Source organism: Microtus ochrogaster, chromosome 5 (genome assembly GCF_000317375.1).
Source record: "Microtus ochrogaster isolate Prairie Vole_2 chromosome 5, MicOch1.0, whole genome shotgun sequence".
Taxonomy (NCBI): Eukaryota; Metazoa; Chordata; class Mammalia; order Rodentia; family Cricetidae; genus Microtus; species Microtus ochrogaster.
This window is the reverse complement of record NC_022012.1, coordinates 93,212,511-93,235,121: the sequence shown is the minus strand read 5'-3', so window position 1 is coordinate 93,235,121 and position 22,611 is coordinate 93,212,511. Positions and strand designations below refer to the sequence as shown.

The window sequence follows — 22,611 nt, the reverse complement described above, 5'->3', positions numbered from 1 at the left end:
AGTTTTGCCTTCCATGTCTTTGGTGACTGAGGTGTGAGGCTGTTCCCGATCCGTACTGGCCGTTTGTATTTCTTCTTCTGAGAACTGTCCCCATTCCTTTGTCCACTTACCCATCAGGTTGTGGGTTTGAGTAGGAATGGCCCCATAGACTCATGCGCTTGAGCACTTAGGGAGTGGCATTAGGAGGTGTAGCGTGTTTGGAGTAGGTGTCACCTTGTTGACAGGTGGGGTTTCAGCTCAGACTAGGCCCAGTGGTTCTCTCCTATGGATCCAGATGAACTCTGAGCTCCTTTTCCAGCACCATGTCTGCCTGCCACCATGCTTCCTGCCATGACAATATGGACCAAACCTCTGAACTGTCAGCCAGCCCCAGTTAAATGGTTTCCTTTATTAGAGTTGCTGTGGTCATGATGTCTCTTCACAGCAATAGAGCACTGACTAAGACATGGTCAATTTTGTTTTTGAGACATCTCTAGCTTTTTCCAGTACATCCTCTTGTTTAGGAGCCCAACATGCTTTTGTGAGGAAGATAAACTCTAAGTGGATTCTGGGGAACCCCCACCGCTACCCGGAATGCGGGTCAGCAGCTGGAGACTGTGAATATTCTCCATCCTTCCATCTGGGATGCACTCAGTCAGCACCCAGTGATTCTTGAGAACTAGAGTTTTGCACCCAACAGTGTGGGTGAGCACAGGCAAGACCTCAGCAGCCGCCATAGAGAGAAGCTCCGGGAAGACCCAGCAAGTATCCCTCAGCACATGACGGAGGGCAGGGGAGGGGCTGCCCATGCTGTCACAGCAGCTGGCTCTCCTGGGACGCCTGTCCCAGCAAAAGTGTCCCGAGAAGCAGTCTAGAGAGATGACTGGGGAAATAAGAAAAGGCATCCGGGCAGACAAAGAGGACGTAGGAGGCTAGTGTGAGGGCTGAACGGGGAGATTTGGTTCTGAAATTTTAACTCTGTGAAGTAGAGTTGTCATAGTTACCTGCTTGTTTCTGCTCATACCTGTAAGATCTGAAGCCACAGACCTAAAACTAATCTTCCTCGCGTGATGCACGCATCTGGAACAAGTGACATGGAGCACCTGGGCTGCCCCCGTGTGTCCCGTCTGTCGGCGTTGCCCAGACCTGTCGGAGATGCTCAGGGGTCTTGGCTTTGCTTTGTCACACAGGATCACCAAAGATATTGACAATTAAAACAAACACTAGGGCGGGGGCCTGCCCACACTGGGTGGTGCTACAGCAGGTGCATGCACACGCTCACATACACACACACATGCACACACACGCTCACACACACACACACATGCACACACACGCTCACACACATACACTCACACATGCACACACACGCTCACACACACGCTCATACACTCACACACACATACACACAAACGCACATGGTCACACACACAGGCACATGCTCACACACACATGCACACGCTCACACACATACACACAAACGCACATGCTCATACACACATGCACATGCTCACACACACACAAACGCACATGCTCATACACACATGCACACGCTCACACATACACTCACACATGCACACTCATACACACACACATACACACAACACACATGCTCACACATACACTCACACATGCACACACACGCTCACACACATACACACAAATGCACATGCTTATACATACACACGCACATGCTCATATACACATGCACACAAATGCACATGCTCACACACACATGCACACAAACGCACATGCTCATACACGCACACACATGCTCATACACACACACGCACATGGCTGTGGGGGAGCGGTTTGCTCTCGAGCTTCGTGAAGGAATCATGTTTATTGACACCAGTTCCTGAGGCCTGCAAAGATGGGTAGCAGAGTCCATTCTGATATGCAGGCTTGGATCTGTCTCTGCTCTCACAGCCTTGGCTGCACACTGAAGAGGCCGGCCACCTTCAAGGTGCCATGATGGCTCCTCATGCTGGGCTGTTGTGTGGAAGCTGAAGTCCAGATCAGAGAGCCAGAATCTAGGTAGTCCTTACAAAGACACTACCTGGCAGTCGTGGGACCGGGAGGACCTGAGGGCCGTTCTGTAAGACAGCTGTGGGGTTGCGTCAGGTGCTCTGTGCATACCAGTGTGATGGACGCTGGCTCAGGGAGTCAGGCTGGGTATGTTTCCAGGTTTTGTGTTTTTATATTTGTATGTATAACTGTATATGTGTATGCTTATAGACAGACACGTATGTACATGCATGTACACACACACAAGCATGGCCTCGGCATCACTTCTAAACTCTTGGTTAAACTTAGTTGTCACTTGACGCCACCTCCGAGAGACTGTCTACACTTGCTTGACCTGTGAGAGTTGTCTTGTCAGTGGATATGGGAAGACCTAGCCCACAGTGGGCAACACCACTTCCCAGGCAGGGCATTCTCCACTATTCGAGAATGGGTAGTTGAGCTAGGCATTAGCTGCCAATCAAGAAGCACACATTCTTTTGTCTGCTCTTGACTGTGGATGTGATATGGCTTGAGGTTTGAAGTTCCTGCCTTGACTTTGCTGCAACAATGGGCAATAGCCTGGTCCATAAATATTCCTTCTCCACTAAGCTGCTGCTTGTCAGAGTTTTATCACAACCTCAGAAATAAAACTGGGTCAAACCGGCCTTAATACTGAGCTCAGATTCCCCAACTCTAATGACTGGGTGAGCTTCATGTTCCTGTTGTTTAAGTTGTGTTCCTGTTTTGATTTGACGGTAGCCAAATGCTACCAGTCACTTTGCCAGCATGAAGTGATGACTGGCATGCTGGACCTGGCTGACGTATCAAGACAAGAAAAAAGCTGAGAAACAGGCACCTGCCATGTGACATTTTAAATACCAAGATCTGCTTGGGCAGAGGACAAGTGGCAAGACCCAGCCATGCTGGATCAGCCTCTGGGTGTGTGAGACTTGGTGCCCGCAGGAAGAGCTCTCATTGCTGGGTGTCTCCACCAGCTCCCTCTGAAGTGTTCCTCCCAGAGTCTTTGTCTCGTGTAAATCCAGCTGCCCAGTGGACAAGTGTCAGCTCACCTCCCCATGCCGAAGGTACAGTGTCTCTCCAGGCCTATTTGCACAGAACAGACCCAGCTTGGGTTTTAGTGAAACTGACGTATTGAGAAAGCAGCCGATCAGAAGATTCTCAGCTCAGCTCCACACCCTGTAGTGGCTGGAGAGACCAAGCCCTGGGACCAGAAAGCCACCACTCACACCTAAGTGGCCTTGGCTTCTTCACCCACCCCTCTGGCCAGTGCCGTGTTGCAAGGTCGCTCCAGCCCTGGGTGAACCTTAAGACTGGGCTCCATGGCTTGTCAAACTATCCTGCCCCCACCCCAGGTTCCTTTCCAGTTAGCCATCTCCATCTGAAGAGATTCTTCCCAGGTGTTCTATCATAGTTTTATTAAGCATTTTGGAGGCTGGTATGTTGCTGGGTTATTTTAAAACTTTGTACAGGAGGCTGGAGAGATGGCTCAGCTCTTGGAGAGGGAGGACTGGCATCCAGTTCACAGCACCTATTGCGGACAGCTACACAGCCACCTGAAATGCCAGTCCCTGGAGACCAAAAACTGTCTCTGCAGGCAGCAGCACCCATGAACACATGCCTGCTTGTTTTGAGGCAGGGCCTCAGGTAGCCCAGGCTGATCTTGAACTCTGCCTGTACCTCCCAAGTGCTGTGCGACAGGCCTCTGCCACAGGCGTGGCTGGGCTATGGGACACTGGGGTGTGAGGTGGGGGAGTGTCTTGGTGGGCACCACCTCTGCCACACCTAGAACACATGCAGCTGGGATTTCTGTTTTCACACGTTCTTTCTCCATCCTCCTATTCTGCAGCTCCAACAGCTGCGTCTCCAAGACTGCTCATGTGGGCGTTGCCTTTTCTGTGTGTTCAAACAGATGATTTTCTGCTCAGATCTTCAGTGACACTCCTTTTCACTGCTGAGTCAGCCTGTGTTGTGTTCTTGTTTGGTTTTGTTTTATTTGGTTCTTTGCTTTAATGGTAAGAAAATTATTATTATTTGTGTGTATGTGTGTGGTGGGAATCACTTCTCTGCTACCATTTGGCTCCTCTTACACCTTCCCTGTTTCTAGAGTGTTAAGTGGTTGGCAGTTTAGTCTTGGTCAGATGAGCCAAAGGCTTGTGTCACTATGTCACCTTTGTGTCTTTTTGTCTAAGACAGAGTCTCACCACAGAGCTCTGGCTAGCCTGGAACTTGCTACACAGCCTAGGCTGGCCTTGAACTTTGAGTTGAAGAGTTTTGCTTGCTTCTGCTTTCCAAGTGCTGGCATAAAGGGTATATACCACCGTGCCTAGCCATGATTGTTTAATTCAAGTTTAGACTTTCCTAGATGCTAACTTCAGATTTCATCCTGGTGTTTAAAATGTCATGTCATGCAGTCCTGGCTGGCTGGAAACCTGCTGGTGGTAGCTAGCTTTGTTTTAGTAGCAGAAATTGCTCTGTAGATTCAACCACAAGTTGAGACAGTTCAGATGGTGCTTCAGACCTGGACCAAAGGTTCCCGTGTCATGTGACTATACCTGGTGTGTCCCTGCCCCGTCTCTGGTAATGCAATGCTGTCAGATGGTCCCATGTCTGCAGTCAGGTGGGGTAAGGGGAGCCCAGCATTTGCACGGTGAGCTTGCATTCCCAAGCCCCTCCCAGATTGGTAGCATCCCAGGACCTTCTGGCTTCCAGGTCTTTCATTTTCTGTTTGTTGTGAAGCTGCCTATGTCCATAGAGTGTCACATCAGAACCCAACATTGTTAGAGCAAAGGAAGGTGTTTCATCTGCAGACTCCAGAGACCAGCTGCAGTCACTGCCATTGCGGGGGGGGGGGGGGGGGGAGAGAGGTACAGGACACAGCAGAAGGGAAGGCAGGGAGCCGGAAAGCTGTACACCCTGGGGGCTTGAAAACGCTCTCCTTCCCACGTCTCCAGTTGGGCATCTCCTGAAGCTCTGTCCACTTGTCTCTGGGGACTTCTAGACGTGGGGTGTGTCAAGCTTAATGTGGCCATGCCTAGTAAAACAGGTGTACTCAACTCAGGCATTTGTGGCCTTCTTCCCAGGCCAGCCTGCTGTGTTTGCCTGGACAGCCTGCTTGAGCACTCAGACTTGGCATCTATGCTCAGGGAGACAGTGGGTGACACGTTGGTCCTCTTTCCCACTCAGCATAGCTGTAATGTCTAATGTACTCGTCCTTGTAAGACAGCAGCTGCAATTAAAGTTCATGTGTGCCTCAAATCTCATTGTTTCCAGTGAGTTCAACTTGCTTTTTAAAAATCTGTGATAATAACTTCCCCTAACTTCTCTCACATCTCCCCAATATGCTCCCTCACCCAACTCTGTCCTTTAAAAATAATAATAAAAAAACACATTAGGTCCAGTTAGTGCTGCCCATGTGCCTAGGTATGAGGCCACCCACTGCATCATGGGAAACCTACCTGTGTGGGGAGCATTCCTGCCCACCCTGACCCCGTGTACAGCTAGATCTTGCACTGGTGGGGACTAAAGCTGCCGGGTTCCTAGGTGCAGTAGCCATGTCCAGAACATAGCACTTGACAGCCTCCTCCCCATCCTCCAGTTCTCACGCTCTTTCCGTCTCCTTTCCCAAGACACTCCCTGAACCTTTAGTGTATGTTAGGGACACTGATAAAGATGACACATTTAGACTGGACTTTCAGCTTTCTTCATGCTGTGCTTCCTTGGCCACGTGATTGTCCCAGTAGTTTCCCAACTGTGCCTCCCCCGCCGCCCTGTGGGTAAAGGCAGTCATCTCAGTGCAGTTTCTGGGGTGACTTTTCCTAAGTACCACCTCTGCATGCACAAGCCTGCATGTGATCCCCTTTGGGGGCTAGATGTACCTGATGCAGCCTGAAGTTTGTGCTCCCTCCAACCATCAGGGAGCCACGGCTACCATCCTCTGATAGCCATCTTTCTGTGCAGTTCCTGTAATCTCGTGTCTCTATAGGAACCACAGTTAACAGCAGGTGAACAGACAGTGGGTCTCTTCTGCTCAGGACCCCGTGCACACCTAACTGCCCCTGTGAACTGTTTGTTCAGGTTCTTCTGAGAACAAGGGATGCCAATCCTGCTGTAGTTGCTATGACCAAGGGGAAAGACATGAACTTCTTGAGCAGTGGGGGTGACTTGAGGCCAGCCAGTGTCAGCTTCGTGGGGACGGGAGCAAGGCTGTCTTGAATTCACTAGCCTCTGTGATGTTATCTAGAACACAGGCTGTATGCTTGCTGTGTGGGCCTGACACCCATCAGGACAAACCAGGGAAGGAGCAGCTGACTGCTATCATCGTCTCCCCTTGCAGGTCATCTCCAGTGAGAAGCACATGCAAAGCATCAGGAACACTGGCGACCTTCTGCAGGCCCTGAGGCGCCTGGCTCCGGCTCACAGGTATGGGAGCCAAGTGGCTGATGCTTCAGGTCAGGTCAGCAAATGTTCTCAACCATTTTTGCCTCCCTTATCAGGGGCCACCATCTTGTGGTCTGTCACTGTACAATGGGACTCTGCCCACTGTGAAAACATAGGCCTGGTGGTGGGAGACCGTGGGAGTCAGCAGTCTTGGCCCTGACCACAGCACCAGGCTGCCTTCCTCAGCCCATCTTTAGGGGATCTACACGCAGCAGTGACAGCTAAGAAGTATGTCACACACACTGAAGGCAGGTGTGGCCCTCAGGGAAAGCCAAAGAGGATCCAATTTGGAAAGCACGGCTGTGGCTTACATGTCCACCCATCAGCTCAGCGCTGCAGCCTGGCCAGGATCCCCTACCCTGGGGAGGAGCCCCCTCCTAACCTTTACTGGTATCTGGCATCTCCTGTGGTTTGTTTCATAGACAGTGTCTAGGATTTGGGGTCCACTTGAAGGAAACTGGCTGAGGCCCTGCAAGGCGATCCCATGCAGCAGCTCACACTCCAGTCCCATAAGGTCAGCAAGAGAAGCTGGCTTGGATGGGAGGGCCCTCCTCACCTGCCAGGACCCATGCTGTGAGATGTAGGTCAGGAACACTGCTCAGTGCCCAGGGTGGACGGACCACTAAGCAGGGAGGTCCCCCCTCCTTCCTGCCAGCCATCTGGGCCTCCACACCTGCTGAGGCTGTTTGTCCTGAGACCAAAGGTAGCTTATTTTTGTGCTGGACTTAAATTTGGATCAAGTGCGTCCAAATGAGGCTTAGTGTTCTTCAAGACTTGTGCCCTCTCCACCCACACTTCAGGATGCAGGCAGCCACTGCCCTGTCTGCTGGGGTTTGCTCAGATATCCCCACCTGCAAGGGCTGGGTGAGTGGGTGGCACGGCTTTGTTTAGATTTAGCCCTGCTGGGAAGCTGGCCTTCCATCCATGCCAGTCCTCTGGGGCTCTGGTGGGCAGTGTGACCCCAAGTGACTGGCCAGTGCTCTGCCAGAAGAAGGCCAAGTTCAAAGACATTCCACCATCCATCAGGGCCTTTGATGGCAGAGCAGGAATGCATACATGGAACTGTCTCTGGGTGGCAGCCCTGTTCCCTGGCTGCGGCTCTCACGGTGCACTCCACCCACCCAGTTTACTTGCTAACAGCTCTCTCTCCTTGCCTTTGAGAGTGCCTGCCACCCACGGTCTGCTCTCTCAGGGGGCTGCCCCAGTGCCACACTTTTCTTTGCTCGCAGCCTGGTTTACATGTGTCTCAAACACAACAAGCTTCTATTTTGAGCTCCTAATTGCCCACTTGCCATCTCCCAGCAGTATCCCACAATTCCTGGTAGGCAATGCCCATAGTGGCCAGGACCTTGCCGTACAGAGCAGGGAGGGGCAGAGTGGGTGTGGGGAGGTCTGTGAAGCAGGGACTTGGGTTGGCAGGCAGGCTGCCCCAGTGTTTGCCCCACAGGTCCACACAGGCAGCTGGTGCCCAGGTCCTGATGTTGAGGCATAGCAGGGACACATTGGCTCAACTGTGACTGTGACACTGGGGCTTTAATATGGGCTTTTCTGAGAACCAGCTGATCTTTCAGGTACGTGGCCTTTAAAGGGAGCATTTGACCACTCCTGCCCATTAAACACCATCTCTTTCTCTTCCACAGCTCGCCTGTTGACACCACTGTGGCTTCCTTGGCCCTAGAACTCCTCCAGGCTGTTGGGCACTAGACAAGGCCGCACAAGGGCTCATGGTCAGCTGCACCGTGAGGTCAGATCCCACACATTTCTCCTTCCCATCAGCCTCAAGTGGAGCTAATAAAACCACCGGGCCAGAACCTGAAGCCTCAAGCCCTCTTCTTCCCTCTGCAGAGGTCAAGCAAGCCTCGGGGCCCCTCTGCAGCAGCTCCGGACCTCACCTTCCCCTCACCTTCCCGTGGTATTCTGCAGCCATTTCCTTTCCTTCTCAGCAACAGAGAATTCTAAGAATTTTAGGGAGGCCTGGGTGAGATTCACACAGCAGTCCAGTGTGCAAGTGAGTGTGGAACACTAGCGTCCACCCAGCTAGAGGGGATGGCGATGAACCAGCAGAATTGTTCATCCCTCAGACTTTACTGTTTCTGCCAAGTGCTAAAGGTCTGGTGGACGCTCAAGGTTGTGGGGCTGCTGTGTGGGGTGGGGCCTGGGCAGTTTCAACTAGATAACCTTAGGCCTCTGGAACAGCTTTGAATCAGGTTTCTGGCCCACTTGCCGCTCTGGGCTGCTTCTGCGGGGAGGGGTGTGCACAGCCAGACCAGGGCAGGCAGGCAAGCAGACAGAGTATCCCTCTGTAGAGGGAGCACGGGCCTACATTCACCGGCAGCCCTGCTGTGACATGATCTCGATAGCCTGCCAGCTCCAATTTAGCCTCACGACGAAAACAGCAACACTGTGCCTGACCACATCAAAGGCAACCATGCCAATTACCTTTAGTCCCCACAGCCACCTGCAAGGGCCTCAGCTTCCTCTTGCAGACAAGGCTCCATGGCATGACTGGTTCAGGTTGGGTCCACTGTCCTGAGCAGCCCCAGGCAGGACTTGGCTGAAAGCTCTAAGACTTCACACGGCTCCAGCGGTGTCACCAGGGGCCGTGCGGCTCAGTGGTCCTGGCCTGGATGCATTACGGACCGAGTGGGCAGGTGCTCTAAGACAGAGAACCAAGTCTTATCTCCCTTTGTTCTGTGCCTGAGCTCTGGAATCCTGCAGGGAACTGCTTCAAAGCAATGGGACATTCTTCCTCCCCTCTCTCCCCTTTTCAGCAGAATCTAAAACAGGAAGGCTTTAACATTCCAGAACATTCTGTTAGGTGGCTGGCTTACAGACAAGGGGCCTGGTGGTGTGAAGTAGAGCTCCTGTCTTACTAGAGGCTAGGCCTGCCTGGCCACTCCCCTCCCCTCTTAGTGCTGTGCCCTCCCCCACAAACTGCTGTGGAGACCATGAGTGCGTAGACAGAGAGCAAATACAATTCCTCCTTTGCCTTCCCTGAGCTCTAGGATTCTGGTGGTGGCCAGCAGTCCAGACCCAGGCTTCTGCCTCCACCGCTCAGTCTTACTCACTAAGCACACAAGTGACAGGGAGGTGGCTGCCCAGGCCCTACCTTTGCCCTCTCCAACAGCTCCCAGCTCAAGCCCTTTGCTTTAACCCACAGCCTGAGAGCAGGGTGGGATATGCTGGCTCTCAGGAAACCCCAGAGGGTAAATGGCCACAACTGTTCTGGAGGATCCTTAGGTAGCAATGGCAGTCGGCTATAGGCTCACTGCCATGCCCACGTCTTTTGTTTCCTGCACGAACCCCCAGGATACGGGGCTGAAGTTTTCCTGTGCTCTGGCAGCTCTGGCTGTTAACAAGGTGAGTGTAGGATTCGCATCTCCCCAATGGACAGCTCACAAGGTGCTCTTTACCGCCTTCCCCAGCACTGAAACTAGAAAGCACTAATAAATCTCCCCGGGTGCAGCAGCCCCAGCCTCAGCCATGCCCGAGGCAGCATAAAAAGGTCCTATCCTTGACCTGGCACCTGGCCGGCAGCTAGGAGTCCTGGGGTAGAGGACTAGCTGGTTTAGACAAGAGCCGGCAGGCCCAGAAACAGATTCTGTTGAACTCTATGCAGCAGGTGTTCACAAGGTGGCCCTGGTTCTGCTGTCACTTGTTTTGCATGTTCAAGACCCCGAATACCCCAAGGCCTGCAGCCACGAAAGCCTTGTTCTCTGCTTTTCTATTTATGTATTTCACAGCGATTTTCTGTCAAACCCAGCTCTATGAAGGACCACTGAAGAATGGTCAGATGACAGCTTGCTGAGCTGCTGGGGTTACTGTTATCGGGTGCTCTGCCGAACTGCACCTCAAGCCCTGACTGTCTGCAGTAGTTCTGCTGGCCCCACCCAAAATGAACAAAGGGGCAGGGCTTCCATTGCTCAAGCAGATATACACATGGTGCTGTTCCTGGCCCAGCTGTCTGGACCTCTCCTTTTGAAAAAGCATGCATGCCTTTCTGGGATCAGCTCCTGCCTTCTACCTTGTCTGGACCCCAGCTGGCACCTCTGGGAAGGACTTCCTCACAAGGCCCTCCTGTGGACAAGAATGCTGGCTAACAGGCACAACCTTAAAACCCAGGAAGCCAAACAGCTCTCTCAGGCTCAGAACATTCTCTCTTTGGAAGACCCAAACATGAGTCTTACCAGGTCTTCACAGGAAGTGCACCAAAGCTGCTTGCCAGACTCACCACTGGGCCCATTCAGGTGCTGATTCTGTCCAGATAAACATTAGCATTTAAAAAGTGGGCCGGGCGATGGTGGCGCACGCCTGTAATCCCAGCACTCGGGAGGCAGAGGCAGGCGATCTCTGTGAGTTCGAGACCAGCCTGGTCTACAAAGGGAGTTCCAGGACAGGCTCCAAAAAACCACAGAGAAACCCTGTCTCAAAAAAAAAAAAAAAACTAAAGCATTTAAAAAGTGGAAGGGCTGCCCTCTCCAAGTGCTCTGTTCCTGTGCAGGGGATGATGCTGTCCAGGAGAGGCTGACTTGGCTTCAGCTTTAGTATCGCTCACTGTAACAGAGACTATTGTAGGAAGTGCGCTTAGGTCCTTGGCCGAGAAGATACAACTTGAAGGAGTGCTGGCTACACAGGCTTGCTGCGCCTTTGGGTGAGAAGCGCCAGGATCAGTCAGTCACTTATTTAAGGCAGAAACACCCACACTTCCTCTGATGTAACATTGCTAATGGATGCTGAACCCTGACAGCCTGGGCACCTTGATGGCTCGTACCACATCCCTCGCCATCCATCTCAGGACAAACCACAGGACACAAGCGAATGAATTAAAAGTTTAATTCTGAACCATTTTATAACCGTTTCTCTTGAAGCATTGGATCACAGCAGGTTACAACAACTTTGGGATAAAAGGCAACTGGTAAACTGTCCAAAACAAGGCTCCAACAACACCTCTTACTGATGGACCCTACCGCACGTATCCCCGATAAAGTTTTTGTTCAAAAACATGAAATAGATCCACCTGCTTATTTTAAGCATATTAAAAAGGAAACTAACCGGACCATTTCTATCTGTCTATTTATACAAAAGGCTACACAATGTTACACGTCTCCAGATTACGATTAGCGTGATTATGAATTAGTGTTCTACACCATTACTCAGTTCTTAGAAATCAGAAATCGCTGTAGCAGGTTCACTAGAACATAACACTACGAGACTTAAAACTAACGGTTACTGCAGAAAATGAAAGCTACTTCAAAGCAAGCAAAGTCAGTACCATTACAGATATTAAAAAAAAAACAAAAACAAACAAAACAAAAAAACCAGCAAGGCTAGGGTTTGATAACGCCATCGTGTGATCCGTTCTTGTGCACTCTTCACTGCGTGAGTCACTCCCAAATCCATTTGTATCATTACTCCTCGACCAAAAAGGACCACAACAAAAAGTTGACTTCGACTGTTCCCATAGGAAACTCAGTTGGTTAGTGTGTCAGGCACTTTCTGAGATACCAGCCCACCCCTCGAGCCCTCTCAGCAACTCTACAGGCCAATCACAATGCAAGTTCAGACAATACAGCTGTATAGAGAGAAAGGCTGCTATTAATGTTGAAGACAGCAAATGTTACTCGTCTGAGTTTAACGCTGCAAAAGCTGTGGCAAAAACATCAAAGTGAGAAACTTCCACACACGAACATCTCCTTCCAAGGTCTGTGTCTGTTTTGTGGCAGATTTACAAACAGGTCTAAAACCATCCCACCCCACCAAGTCTTTCTGAAGTTCTGTAGGCAGAGTAAGTGTTCCACCCACACTGGCTTTTACAAGCTGCTTACCTAAAGGACGATTTACAGGTCAGTATCAAACCAGGCCAGCTGATTGCTGTCACCTGGGGGCAGCCCATCCATCAGGTCCTGGGCATGTCCCAGATCTGGCAGCCCATCAACTGGATAGTCAGCACCAGGGTGGTGGCCACCCATCTCATGCTCCATCATAGGGTCCATCCCCAAGGCATCCTGGCCATATCCACCAGAGTGGAAAGAACGGTAACTGGGATCTGGAAGAGAGGAAAGACAAGTTAACCGTGGTCAGGACATTTTACCAGGAACTAGTCTCCTAAGTAATTACACAACACCAGGCCTCACAACAGCTCCAGAGCCCACCACACACCACAGCAGTCTGCCTTCAACGCAACATTTGCCCTGGCAGAGCATGAGGCAGCAGGTTACTGTGCCTGGCTGCCTCAGGAGACGGAGGAAGCCTACCTGGCATGCAAACTGCCTATCTCAGGTGAGAAGCCAGGGCTCCAGCAGTTCCCGGGGTAAAGCCTCAGGGATGGGGTGATGGCAGCAGCACTTTATGGGGCTCAAATCTGGACCAACTATCAATCACCTACCCCTGACCCTCCCGTCTCCAGACAAAGGTATGATGACAGACTGTTTAATCAAAGAGGAAAAGTCAGGGGACAGAAAGGGCTGGCAGGAGGAGCATCTAACTGCAGCATGCCACAGCCAAGCTCCTGTGCTCCACTAAGACACTGCTGTTGACTCTGGAATTCAGGGACCACCTCAAGTGCAGCTACCACTTCCTCCACTCCAGGCTCCCAGGTGAGTGGGCCAGCCCCGGGGATCAATGCTTTACAACATACCATCCTGGCGATATCCAAGGGCTTCTCCCTGGGCACCAATGTCCAGTCCAAGATCAGCAGTCTAAATGGGTACAGGGCAGAATATAAATTTCCAAAACCACACTTGAATATTTATAAACATAAGATCAAAAGACAAAGAATGTAAACTGCATATAGCATTAAAATGTTTACCAATTCATTCTAAAAACAGCCATGCTGTTCCAGAACTAGGGGAACAGCAGTCAACAGAGACGGCTTGACACTGAGTGGGCAGTGGCTGGAATAGCAAAGGCATCAATGGGAACAGGTTTGGGATGTAGGTGGGGCAAATCGAGGGCTCAGGTCAGAACATGCCTACTGAACACCCATCTCTCACATTACTCACTGTTTGAAACCCAAGACTGCACTCAACAAACACCACCCACTGGGACTGTGCACCCTAGTTGGGGCTAAAGGGTGTCTAAAATGTGCTTCTAGAGAAGTTTACCAGAAACCATGATTCAAATAACTCTGAGGGCGAATTAATAACACATTCAAGGAGAAAGTATATGTAAAGTAGAAAAGCAGACTGTTGTAAACACAGAATTGATAAACTGACTCCAAACCAAGTGCTCAGCAGACTCTTTCCTTGCAGCCCTTCTCATGTGTGTTACTCTGAGGCCCAAGAGAGACGGCTCGCAGACACTGCAGAACAAGGCCCCGCCTGCCTACCTCATTCCAAGCCATCGGCTCTGTCCTGAAGAGGGAACTGGTCAGCTCTACCGAAAGCCGTTTCTTGTAATCCTGTGGCTTGTCCTCAGACATCCGGAACAAAACAGCAGCTGCATAGGTTGCTGGGAAAGGAAGGGAAAGCGGCCCTTCAGGACAGGCCCAGCAACAGCGCACACAGCTAATGGGCTGGGAGGCTCCTCTACTCACCCACGCCTTCGTTCCTGGAGTGGAGTAATTCTGTCAGGGGAGCTGTGGCTCCCTCAGCTTCAATGGCTTCTGCAGCCTCCTTGTCCTGAGCAAGTTCACAGAGGACCCCAGCAGCTACTCTTTGGATATTTTCAATGGGGGAATAAAGCAACTATGGAGAAAGCACAGAAACAAGACCCAATTAATCCCAAAATAAAGCAAGTCCTGTGCCCAGATGTACAAAGTTGCCCACTGTGGGGTGTCAGGAGCACCCACTCGGCTGTGTTACATGTCTGTGTTCACACAAGAGGTTCTCAGCCATGACCCTGTTCTTTGGAGGCTGTGCTCTGCCCCTCCCTCCTCCTGAGGCTCTAGACCCAACGCTCCTAAAAAGGAAGGTCTCCAATTCTCTCAATTTTTAGGAACAAAAAGTCTGAAAGGCTCCCATCTGAAGTCAACACACCTGCACAAACAGTGGAATGGTATTGAGTCCTCGTATTACAATTCGGTTGTGAACATCCCGAGCAAGGATGTGGAGAGCTCCGGTACACCCTTCCACGATCTCTTCCATGCGGACGCCCTCCTAGGACAAAAGCCATCAACAAGCTGGCACTGAGCAGCAGTCGCTACTCTAGTCACACAGTCTCCTAAGGTCCTCAGAGCTTGCCCAGTGCTCAGGACGGAGGGTTCTCGCACACTGGGTATCATTCTGATGGCAGCAGGCCTTCTCCCTGCACAGGGCCAGCAGTCCTCCTGTGCTCTGTGGCTTCCACATCTGCAGGTTCAACTAACCACAGACTGATCAAATGTAGCAGCAGGAAAGCCTGTACCTGTGCCAAGAGCAGTCTGCCTCGAGCAACTCATTCTCTCTTCTCATGCACTCTACAGAGTTAGCATGACCCAAGGGCAAACATAGGCACAATGTAAATACCAAGAAGTTTTGCACAGGAGACTTGAGCTTCTGCAGATACAGACACTGAGGGACAATGTGTGTTCAGCTTTCCCGTCCTTTAAACTCCTAAGCCAGCACACTTACTGCATGGAAGAGCACAACCATGCTGGGTACACTGCAGTGAATGTGGGTCACCCTGATGGCTCGGCTCTTGTGCCACTCTATTTTTTCACATGTGTCTGGTGACAACTTTACTCCAGGAGAATGGCCACTGCTGGCATCTCCCAAGCCTACTCAGGCAGCACTGTGCTAGGACTGAGTTATATTACAACTCTGCGACTTTTATAGTCAACTGGATTTCTGTGAGAACACAGAAATTTCCGTAGACTGTAGGTGGCACCTGAAGTATGAGGCCATCCTATGGAGAAAGGAAATCCACAGAACTGCAGTATGGGTTCTAAAACCTGTTGTGGCAGGCTTCCTCCTCTCTGTATTCTGATGTGGTGGGAAGAAACTGACAGAGTTGGATTCAGATATGGCTGTGGCAGATTTCCTACACGGGCACAGGCACTCAAGGCCTAATCCCCGTGTTCCCCTCTCTTTTCTCTGGAAACCAATGAAACAGTATTTTTCAGGGCGGGGGTGGAGGCAGCATATGTATATTATGCATTCACGCACACACACCTCCAAACAACCAAGTGTCACCAAGATTTCCCTACCACAAACTGCTGCTGTGTCCCACCCATGGAGGTGCGCCGCTGGGTGTCCTGATGAGCTCGAACAAGCAGCTGAACTAGTCGTGGAATGGCACCCTGCTCCCGCAAAGGTGCGTGATTTGCTGGGCAAAGGGCAAGGTTTCGAATCAATCCAACAGTCGCCTACACAAAGGGAGAATTGGTGTACAACACAACCAAATCACAGGCAGCACTGAGTACACAAACACTTGGGAATCCCACCACCCCACTCTACTCTGAGCCAACCATGCCAACCTGCAATCCCAAATTAAAATCTCTATGCCCAGCAGTGCAGACAGGTTACCTTGATCAGAGGCCAGTGGGACGGTGGGTGCAGGAGCTTAACCACCACAGGTAGTCCATAATGAAGACGGACAGCATTCTGGGCCATCTCCGCTTCCTGATGCCGACTGGTTAGATGACGAAGGGCACAGATGGCAGGCTCAGTAATGTCCTCCCTGTCACCAGCACGAAGGACAGTACGCACAAGAGCCTCTATACCACCCACTTGGCACACCATCATCTTGTTTTTGTAATTATTGCAAGTGAGGTTAGAGAGAATTCCAGCTGCACAGGTGACCACATTTATGTCATCTGAGCCCAGAAGCTGCACTAGAGTCCCAAGCAGACCTTCCATCCCTTCCTGTGGAGATAAAAACATGCTGAGTTCAGGGCTCATGGAGACCAGAGCACCAAGGCAGCAGTGTCTGCACAACGTACCTGTTTAGTTGCAGCATCTGAAAGATTTCTAAGAGTCCACAGACAGTTCTGAACAAGTCGCTGACTCGGATCTGTTAGGTGAAGTCCTAGTGCCTGCATCCCACCTACAAAGTTAGACAAAGCAATGGCTCTCAGCTAGGTGTGCCTGTCAGCTCTTACAGAGAGTGTCCCCTAAAGACTTTTTCCCACTCTACCCTGCCAGTGACCTCTGTCAAATAGCTGCTGTTTCCTTATATCTTTAATGAAAACAGCGTCATCATTTCTGTCTGTCACTTGTACAGCCATTTCCAGAATAACCCTCAGCAGCAGGCTCGGTTCTGAGCTGCAGATGGAGCAGTGCAGAGGCCATGGCTGGCAGTCACAAACAGTATGCTACAGAAGAAAGCACTGCAATCCCCAACAGTCATTAAGTTGCCATCAAGCCGTGAAGTACGAATATAGACACTCTGGGCTTGCACTGCAGTAGCCCAAGACAGTCAGGACTGCCTAAGCCCGAATTTAAGGACAGCCTGGGCAACATAGCGACAGCCCATACAAAAAGTCACTTGAAACACAACCCAGGTTCACATTTCTTGTTTGGGTCTTTATCCTGACAACCCTTGCATAGCACCCGCCTTCACCTGAAGTCACTTCCGAACAATGAGACAGGTTCTCACCTCCTTGTCCACCTCCTCAATTCTGGCTAACACCTAGTTTACCTTTCCTCATGATAAAGATGCCTTCCTCACAGCTTACCCTAGCTGCAGGCAGTGACCTGTGTTGAGGCTGAAGCTCTGCCTTTCTTAAATGGCTGACCACTCTCCCCAAGACTTCCTCCCTTCCCTTTATACAACTATTAACTCAGAAAGCGCATCTTGCCCCAGATGTTCATCACTACAGCTCAAGAGACTTCCAAGACTCTGAGACACCCTCTCCTTTCCTGTCATAAACTCAGGTAACTTCTAGCTCTTAGCCTGGCTTTCCTGTCATTCTAATCCACCCTTTGAGCTGTCTGCTAATCTGTCATTCTGATTCGTTACTTCCTTTAATTATTTTATTAACAAATTGGCAAACCCTGACAGTTCCACTTAACCTGCACAATGCCAAAGTTCTTGCCAAAGGCAACTTCTCAGCGGTTTGCTCCTGGAGCCTCATCACTGCTCCACAAGACCCAAGGACTTACATCTGCTGTGTCTAAAGCTAGGCTGTTTCCTTTAGTGGTGGTTCACTGCCTCAGTTATCAACCTTGAGGACCTTTCAAATCTTCTCTCACCCAACCTTCCAAAAGGAGCCAAGCACACTCTACACATGTAGCGTTCAAGCAGCAGCAACAAAACACACGCATCATCCCTGTGCCACAGGGCCAGCAGCGCACCTACTGCGCATACTGCATTTAGGCCAGCACTCTGCATCCTCTAAGACACAGCCCCCAATACCCCTCCTTCCTACCTGAAGAGCATCTAACCTCTGTCTCACAGGGAAACAACAAGGTTGCAGTTCCTCCTCCCCACTGAGTTATCGTCCAGGACTCCTCAGACACTGTCGTTGCTATGCACTGTTCACGTCTGTCCTAATACACATCTCTGTTCTATTCTGAGACAAAGCCTTGCTAAATATCCCAAGCAGTCCTAGAACTCTTGACCCTCTTGCCCCTGGCTGAGTACTGCACTATAGGCTCATCTCCACAAGACTGAGCACATGAACCAGTTCTCTATCACGCTACAATATACATGGTATGGGGTCAGATTACACTGCTTAGAATATTTTAGGTGCTAAGTATATTCAAGATAAACAAATCTGAATAATGGGGGGTGGTCCTTAAAAGGCTTCCATGCACATTTCCAATTACTCTAGTACCTGTAGACTTTTATCAATCTACAAACATATGTTTGAACAAGTCTTCTTCTAGGAGTGTCTCTAGGAAAACTGACTGATAATCCTCTTTGCCTGTCTTTCCCAAGCCCATGGTCTCACTGTTAGCAGCTACCTCAGTAACCCCTCCACACCCTAAATCCAGAAGTGCCCCCACAAGCAGACAGATGGGTGCTGCCCCACTGTGCTTCATCCTCAGCACTGCCTTCCACACATGGTTGCCATCATCTTCCTCTCCACTCAGGGTCTGAAGCTTGGGTCAACAGCCTACGCAGATGCTCTTAGGCACTTACTGAAGGAAGCCAGAACAAGAGGCTCAAGTACAAACCACATATTTTCTTCTATCATCAAGTACACAACAACATAAATTACCATATGCAAGCTGTCCCATTAAATAAAAAAAAAACAGGGAATAACAAGAACCATTTTTTTTTTTAAATCTTAGAACCTCTGCTCACAGAGAACTAACAAGAAATCACAAAAACTTCATTCAAGTAACCCCAGGACAAACAAGTGCTGTTTTAAGCATGGACTTGGTTGTTCCCCAGGGAATAATTCAAGCACGTGTGTACTCACCGGCTTCTACAATAGCTGGCTTGTTGCTGGAGCAGACAGACAGCACCTTCAGCACTCTGCTTGTGGTCCACAGAAGCTTCTCATAGGTATACGTCCTCATTATATTAACTAAGGCTTGGGGTCCACCACTGGCCAGAATGATCAGCTAGAAAGATGTAAACCATTACTCAGAACATTCCAGAAATGCTGGCGAGCAGCCCCCTCACCATGTTACTGTGCCATGCACAACTTTTAGCCAGCTCCATTCAAGGACCCTAAGATCCAGTCTCAACCTGGCGCGTGGCTCCTCTGCTGCAGCACTCTGTGCAACCCAGGCTAGAAACGGCTGCTCTTCAGAGGACCTGTGGTGCGGGAGAATTGTCTGTATTCTGTCAATCATGTTTTAAATAAACGCTGATTGGCCAGGCAGGAAGTATAGGCGGAAAAACCAGACAGTAAAAATAATACAATGAGAACAGGAGAATTCTGGGAAGGAGGAAGCTAATTCCTCCTAGTCCTGCCCAAACCACCGAAGAAGCAGGATGTGATCTGCCCCACTGAAAAAGGTACCAAGCCACATGGCTAACATAGATAAGAATAATGGGTTAATATGAGCTATAAGAGCTAATAAGGGCCGGGCGGTGGTGGCGCATGCCTTTAATCCCAGCACTTGGGAGGCAGAGGCAGGTGGATCTCTGTGAGTTCGAGACCAGCCTGGTCTACAAGAGCTAGTTCCAGGACAGGCTCCAAAACCACAGAGAAACCCTGTTTCGAAAAACCAAAAAAAAAATAAATAAATAAATAAATAAAAAATAAAAACTAAAAAAAAAAGAGCTAATAAGTAGCCTGATCTAATGGGCCAATCAGTTTTATAACTTATAGAAATCTCTGTGTGATTTTCTTTGGGGCTTGCCGGCTGTGGGGTACCGGGTGGGACAGAAACCCCCAACTAACAAGCCAGCCCCTCATTGTTACAGACCTGGGTTCAATTCCCAGCACGCACAACTCTGTTATGTCCAGTTCCAGTAGACCCAACAGCCCCTCCCAAAGACATACATGCAGGCAAAACACCAATGCACATAAAATAAATCATTAGAAAAAAGAATACATCAACTCTGGCTACCTCCCCACACTGAACATAAAGGGAAAGAACAGGAAAAACAACCATGTCTGCTTGTAGCTGTAGTGAAAGTTCTGTCAGAACAGCCAGTTGAAAATGGGCATTAAGAGCCCATAGCCTCTGATTTTGATCTTCATGCTGTGCACCTTCACAGGAACACTGCAGAATGACCACTCCCTCACCCTTCAGTCCTCTGCTCACTCCCACAGATTTTACTTCATACCCATTCTCCTACTCTGCAACCCAGTTACATCTCCTGGACTTTGGTATGCCCAAGAAAGCCTTGCAAGATCTACCCAGCCCATCTACATATAGTCTTATCCCAAAACTGTATCAAACAGTGTCTTCCTTCCTTCCTTTCTCGAGCCAGGGTTTCTCTGTAGCTTTGGAGCCTGTCCTGGAACTTGTTCTTGTAGACCAGGCTGGCCTCGAACTCACAGAGATGTACCTTGCCTCTGCCTCCCGAGTGCTGGGGTCCTCCCTCCTCTTCAGGACTCTCACCTAGAAAACCCCTCATTTCCTTTCAGAGATCTTCACAAGGCCCTCAGTGTTCCTTCTGTGTTCCCAGCTCCTCTTTTTCTATTATTTCAGGGTACCTGCTGCCCAAGTATAAGAACTCAGAAGACAGCACAGCACCGTACACAGAGACAGTTAATGTTACAGGAAATGGATGCACACAAATAGCAGGCACACAAGTCTGAGCGCCTGTGTGCTGACTCGATGGCCCCATGCTCTGTGACAACAGCTCTCATTACTTTACCTTGCTCTCTTGATTGCCGTAAGCTAAGATCTGCAGGCAGTCTGTTGTAATAGCCAAGAATTTCACGTTTGTTTTGTTGAGCAAAGCAACCATTTTCTGCAGCCCACCGGCTAGGCGCACAGCCATTTTAGCACCTTCCTGATGTAGAAGGAGGTTGTGCAGCGTTGTGATAGCGTAGAACAGTACGGAATCCACTGGTGATCTGAGAAGAGAACCTCTGTCAGCCACACTGGCACCTTTCTACTTCCTACCTTCTAGTTCTACAGCCACACTTTCTTACCCTAGCATTTTCACCAGAGCAGGAATGCCTCCAGATTTAAAGATGGCCAACAAGCCCTCACGATGGTGAGAAAGGTTGTGTAAAGTCCCAGCAGTACAACGAGCCGTTTCTACATCATTGGTGTTCTGCATCGTGCGTACAATAGCAGACACCATCTGAGGAGAGCGCATGATGGCATGTCTGGAAGCTTCCTTTTTGGAAAGCTGATGGACCATAACAGCAGCCTTATTAACTACCACCTAGAAGACAGGGGATCAAGAAGCACTATTAGTTTCCAAATACTGACGTGGGGCAGTTTCTCTCAGAGTAAACGGGAAAGCAAACTGTGTAACCGCTTACCTGGTCTTCATCATTTAGCAGTTTTGTCAGCTCAGGAATTGCACGTGTGGCAAGTTCCGCGTCATCCTGGTAGTTAATCAAATTAACAACTGCGTGCTTCAGCATCTGTGACGGTTCCGCCAAGCGCTGGACATTAGTGGGATGAGCAGCGTCAAACTGTGTAGAAGGGATCTGCATGCCCTCGTCTAGAGTCTCAGGGAACATGGCAGCTCGTACCCTCTGAGCCCGAGTCATGGCGTACTGCCCATCAATATCTGGGAACGGTAAATGCACGTGAGACACCACTGTCCTCAGAGTGAGGCAGTGCCCCACCTTCCCTCCACTCCTCATTCCTCTGTCTAAGCCATCACACATCCGTGCTAAACACACAAATGCTTTTTACCAGCTACTTGCTCTTGAGTGAAGGACTGGGAAAAGCCTTGCTCCCACTCATAGAGGACTTGGGAGGTGTCCACATCTTCTTCCTCAGGATTACCCTTGCCACTCAGGGAAGGCGCTGTGGTGGTGGCACCAGAATGGATTCCAGAATCTAGGTAGGACTGCTGTTGCCAGTGACTAACAGCAGCTTTTCTGTCTGGTTCCATGGCCATGTCCAGCTCCATCAGATCAGCTGTAAAAACAGAACATGTTAGTGTACCGAAAACGCCATCTGAATAAGACACCTGCGACAACAACCCACTGAATCCGTTTAGAAAGGAGACCAGAATGACAGCCAGTATGTGGTCCATGACTGAACAGGGGGCGACCTAATGGCACTCAGGTTTAGAATCATCCACTCAGACTGGATTCCCAGGGGGGTCTGGCAAGCAGGTGGGGCAAGGACGAGGAGCAGGGACTCCCAGGCAGACCTGCAGAGGCCATGAAGCCCCCCCCAGTGCAATGGCCTGAGCTCTATGTGCATAACAAACCTTGAGTAGCCATTGTCCACGCAGGGGTGTCACAGCAGCTGCACACTAAACTTCAGATACCCTGGGGGGGGGGGAATCAATCATTAAAATTTAAGCTTGATTTTAATTCAGGTGACTAAGATGCCTGCTACATGTGTTAGGCTATACCCCACCAACACAAACCAAAAGCCATCCTACTATGGGCTACACTGAGAACACAGGCCCTAAAGCCACAGCTATACCACCGACCTTCTGAGTGAAGGCTATGTCTCAGCAGAAACAGACTGCAGACACACAAGGCACCAAAGGAGAATGAAATGGTCACTCTCCAATGAAAGACAGCAAAAGGAACACTATTTAAAATCCAACTGCACTGCGAATTCCTGAAGGCTAAAGATGCTCAGACTGTGCTGGATGTCTCTGGAGGCAGTGGAGTTTTTAAAAAACACCAAATATTTATAAAATAAATCAGTTGTTTTTTTTCTGATATAACACACTGATCAGAATGGCTATTTA

The 22,611-nt window shown here is 50.0% G+C and overlaps 2 protein-coding genes across 3 annotated transcripts in view; one reads left to right on the top strand and one right to left on the bottom strand.

Moving 5' to 3' along the window:
* Ulk4 (unc-51 like kinase 4) overlaps window positions 1-9,962 on the top strand; it is a 288,608-nt gene extending 278,646 nt beyond the window's left edge. Inside the window, exons 38-39 of the mRNA XM_026779110.1 lie at window positions 6,341-6,426; window positions 8,085-9,962. Coding sequence (XP_026634911.1) covers window positions 6,341-6,426; window positions 8,085-8,148 — 150 coding nt within the window. The 3' untranslated portion in view covers window positions 8,149-9,962. The remainder of the gene's footprint in view (window positions 1-6,340; window positions 6,427-8,084) is intronic.
* A 1,298-nt stretch (window positions 9,963-11,260) lies between these two features.
* Window positions 11,261-22,611, bottom strand: part of Ctnnb1 (catenin beta 1) — a 29,063-nt gene continuing 17,712 nt past the window's right edge. The window contains exons 2-15 of one of the 2 annotated variants that reach the window (XM_005348120.2): window positions 22,117-22,177; window positions 21,591-21,818; window positions 21,209-21,462; window positions 20,870-21,108; window positions 20,590-20,791; window positions 18,731-18,875; window positions 16,304-16,407; window positions 15,888-16,226; window positions 15,569-15,727; window positions 14,421-14,540; window positions 13,979-14,129; window positions 13,772-13,893; window positions 13,082-13,142; window positions 11,261-12,490 (exon numbers count right to left, since the gene is read on the bottom strand). In XM_005348120.2, coding sequence (XP_005348177.1) covers window positions 12,282-12,490; window positions 13,082-13,142; window positions 13,772-13,893; window positions 13,979-14,129; window positions 14,421-14,540; window positions 15,569-15,727; window positions 15,888-16,226; window positions 16,304-16,407; window positions 18,731-18,875; window positions 20,590-20,791; window positions 20,870-21,108; window positions 21,209-21,462; window positions 21,591-21,818; window positions 22,117-22,129 — 2,346 coding nt within the window. In that variant the 5' untranslated portion in view covers window positions 22,130-22,177 and the 3' untranslated portion in view covers window positions 11,261-12,281. The remainder of the gene's footprint in view (window positions 12,491-13,081; window positions 13,143-13,771; window positions 13,894-13,978; window positions 14,130-14,420; window positions 14,541-15,568; window positions 15,728-15,887; window positions 16,227-16,303; window positions 16,408-18,730; window positions 18,876-20,589; window positions 20,792-20,869; window positions 21,109-21,208; window positions 21,463-21,590; window positions 21,819-22,116; window positions 22,178-22,611) is intronic. The other variant, XM_013346532.2, reaches the window with a different exon arrangement.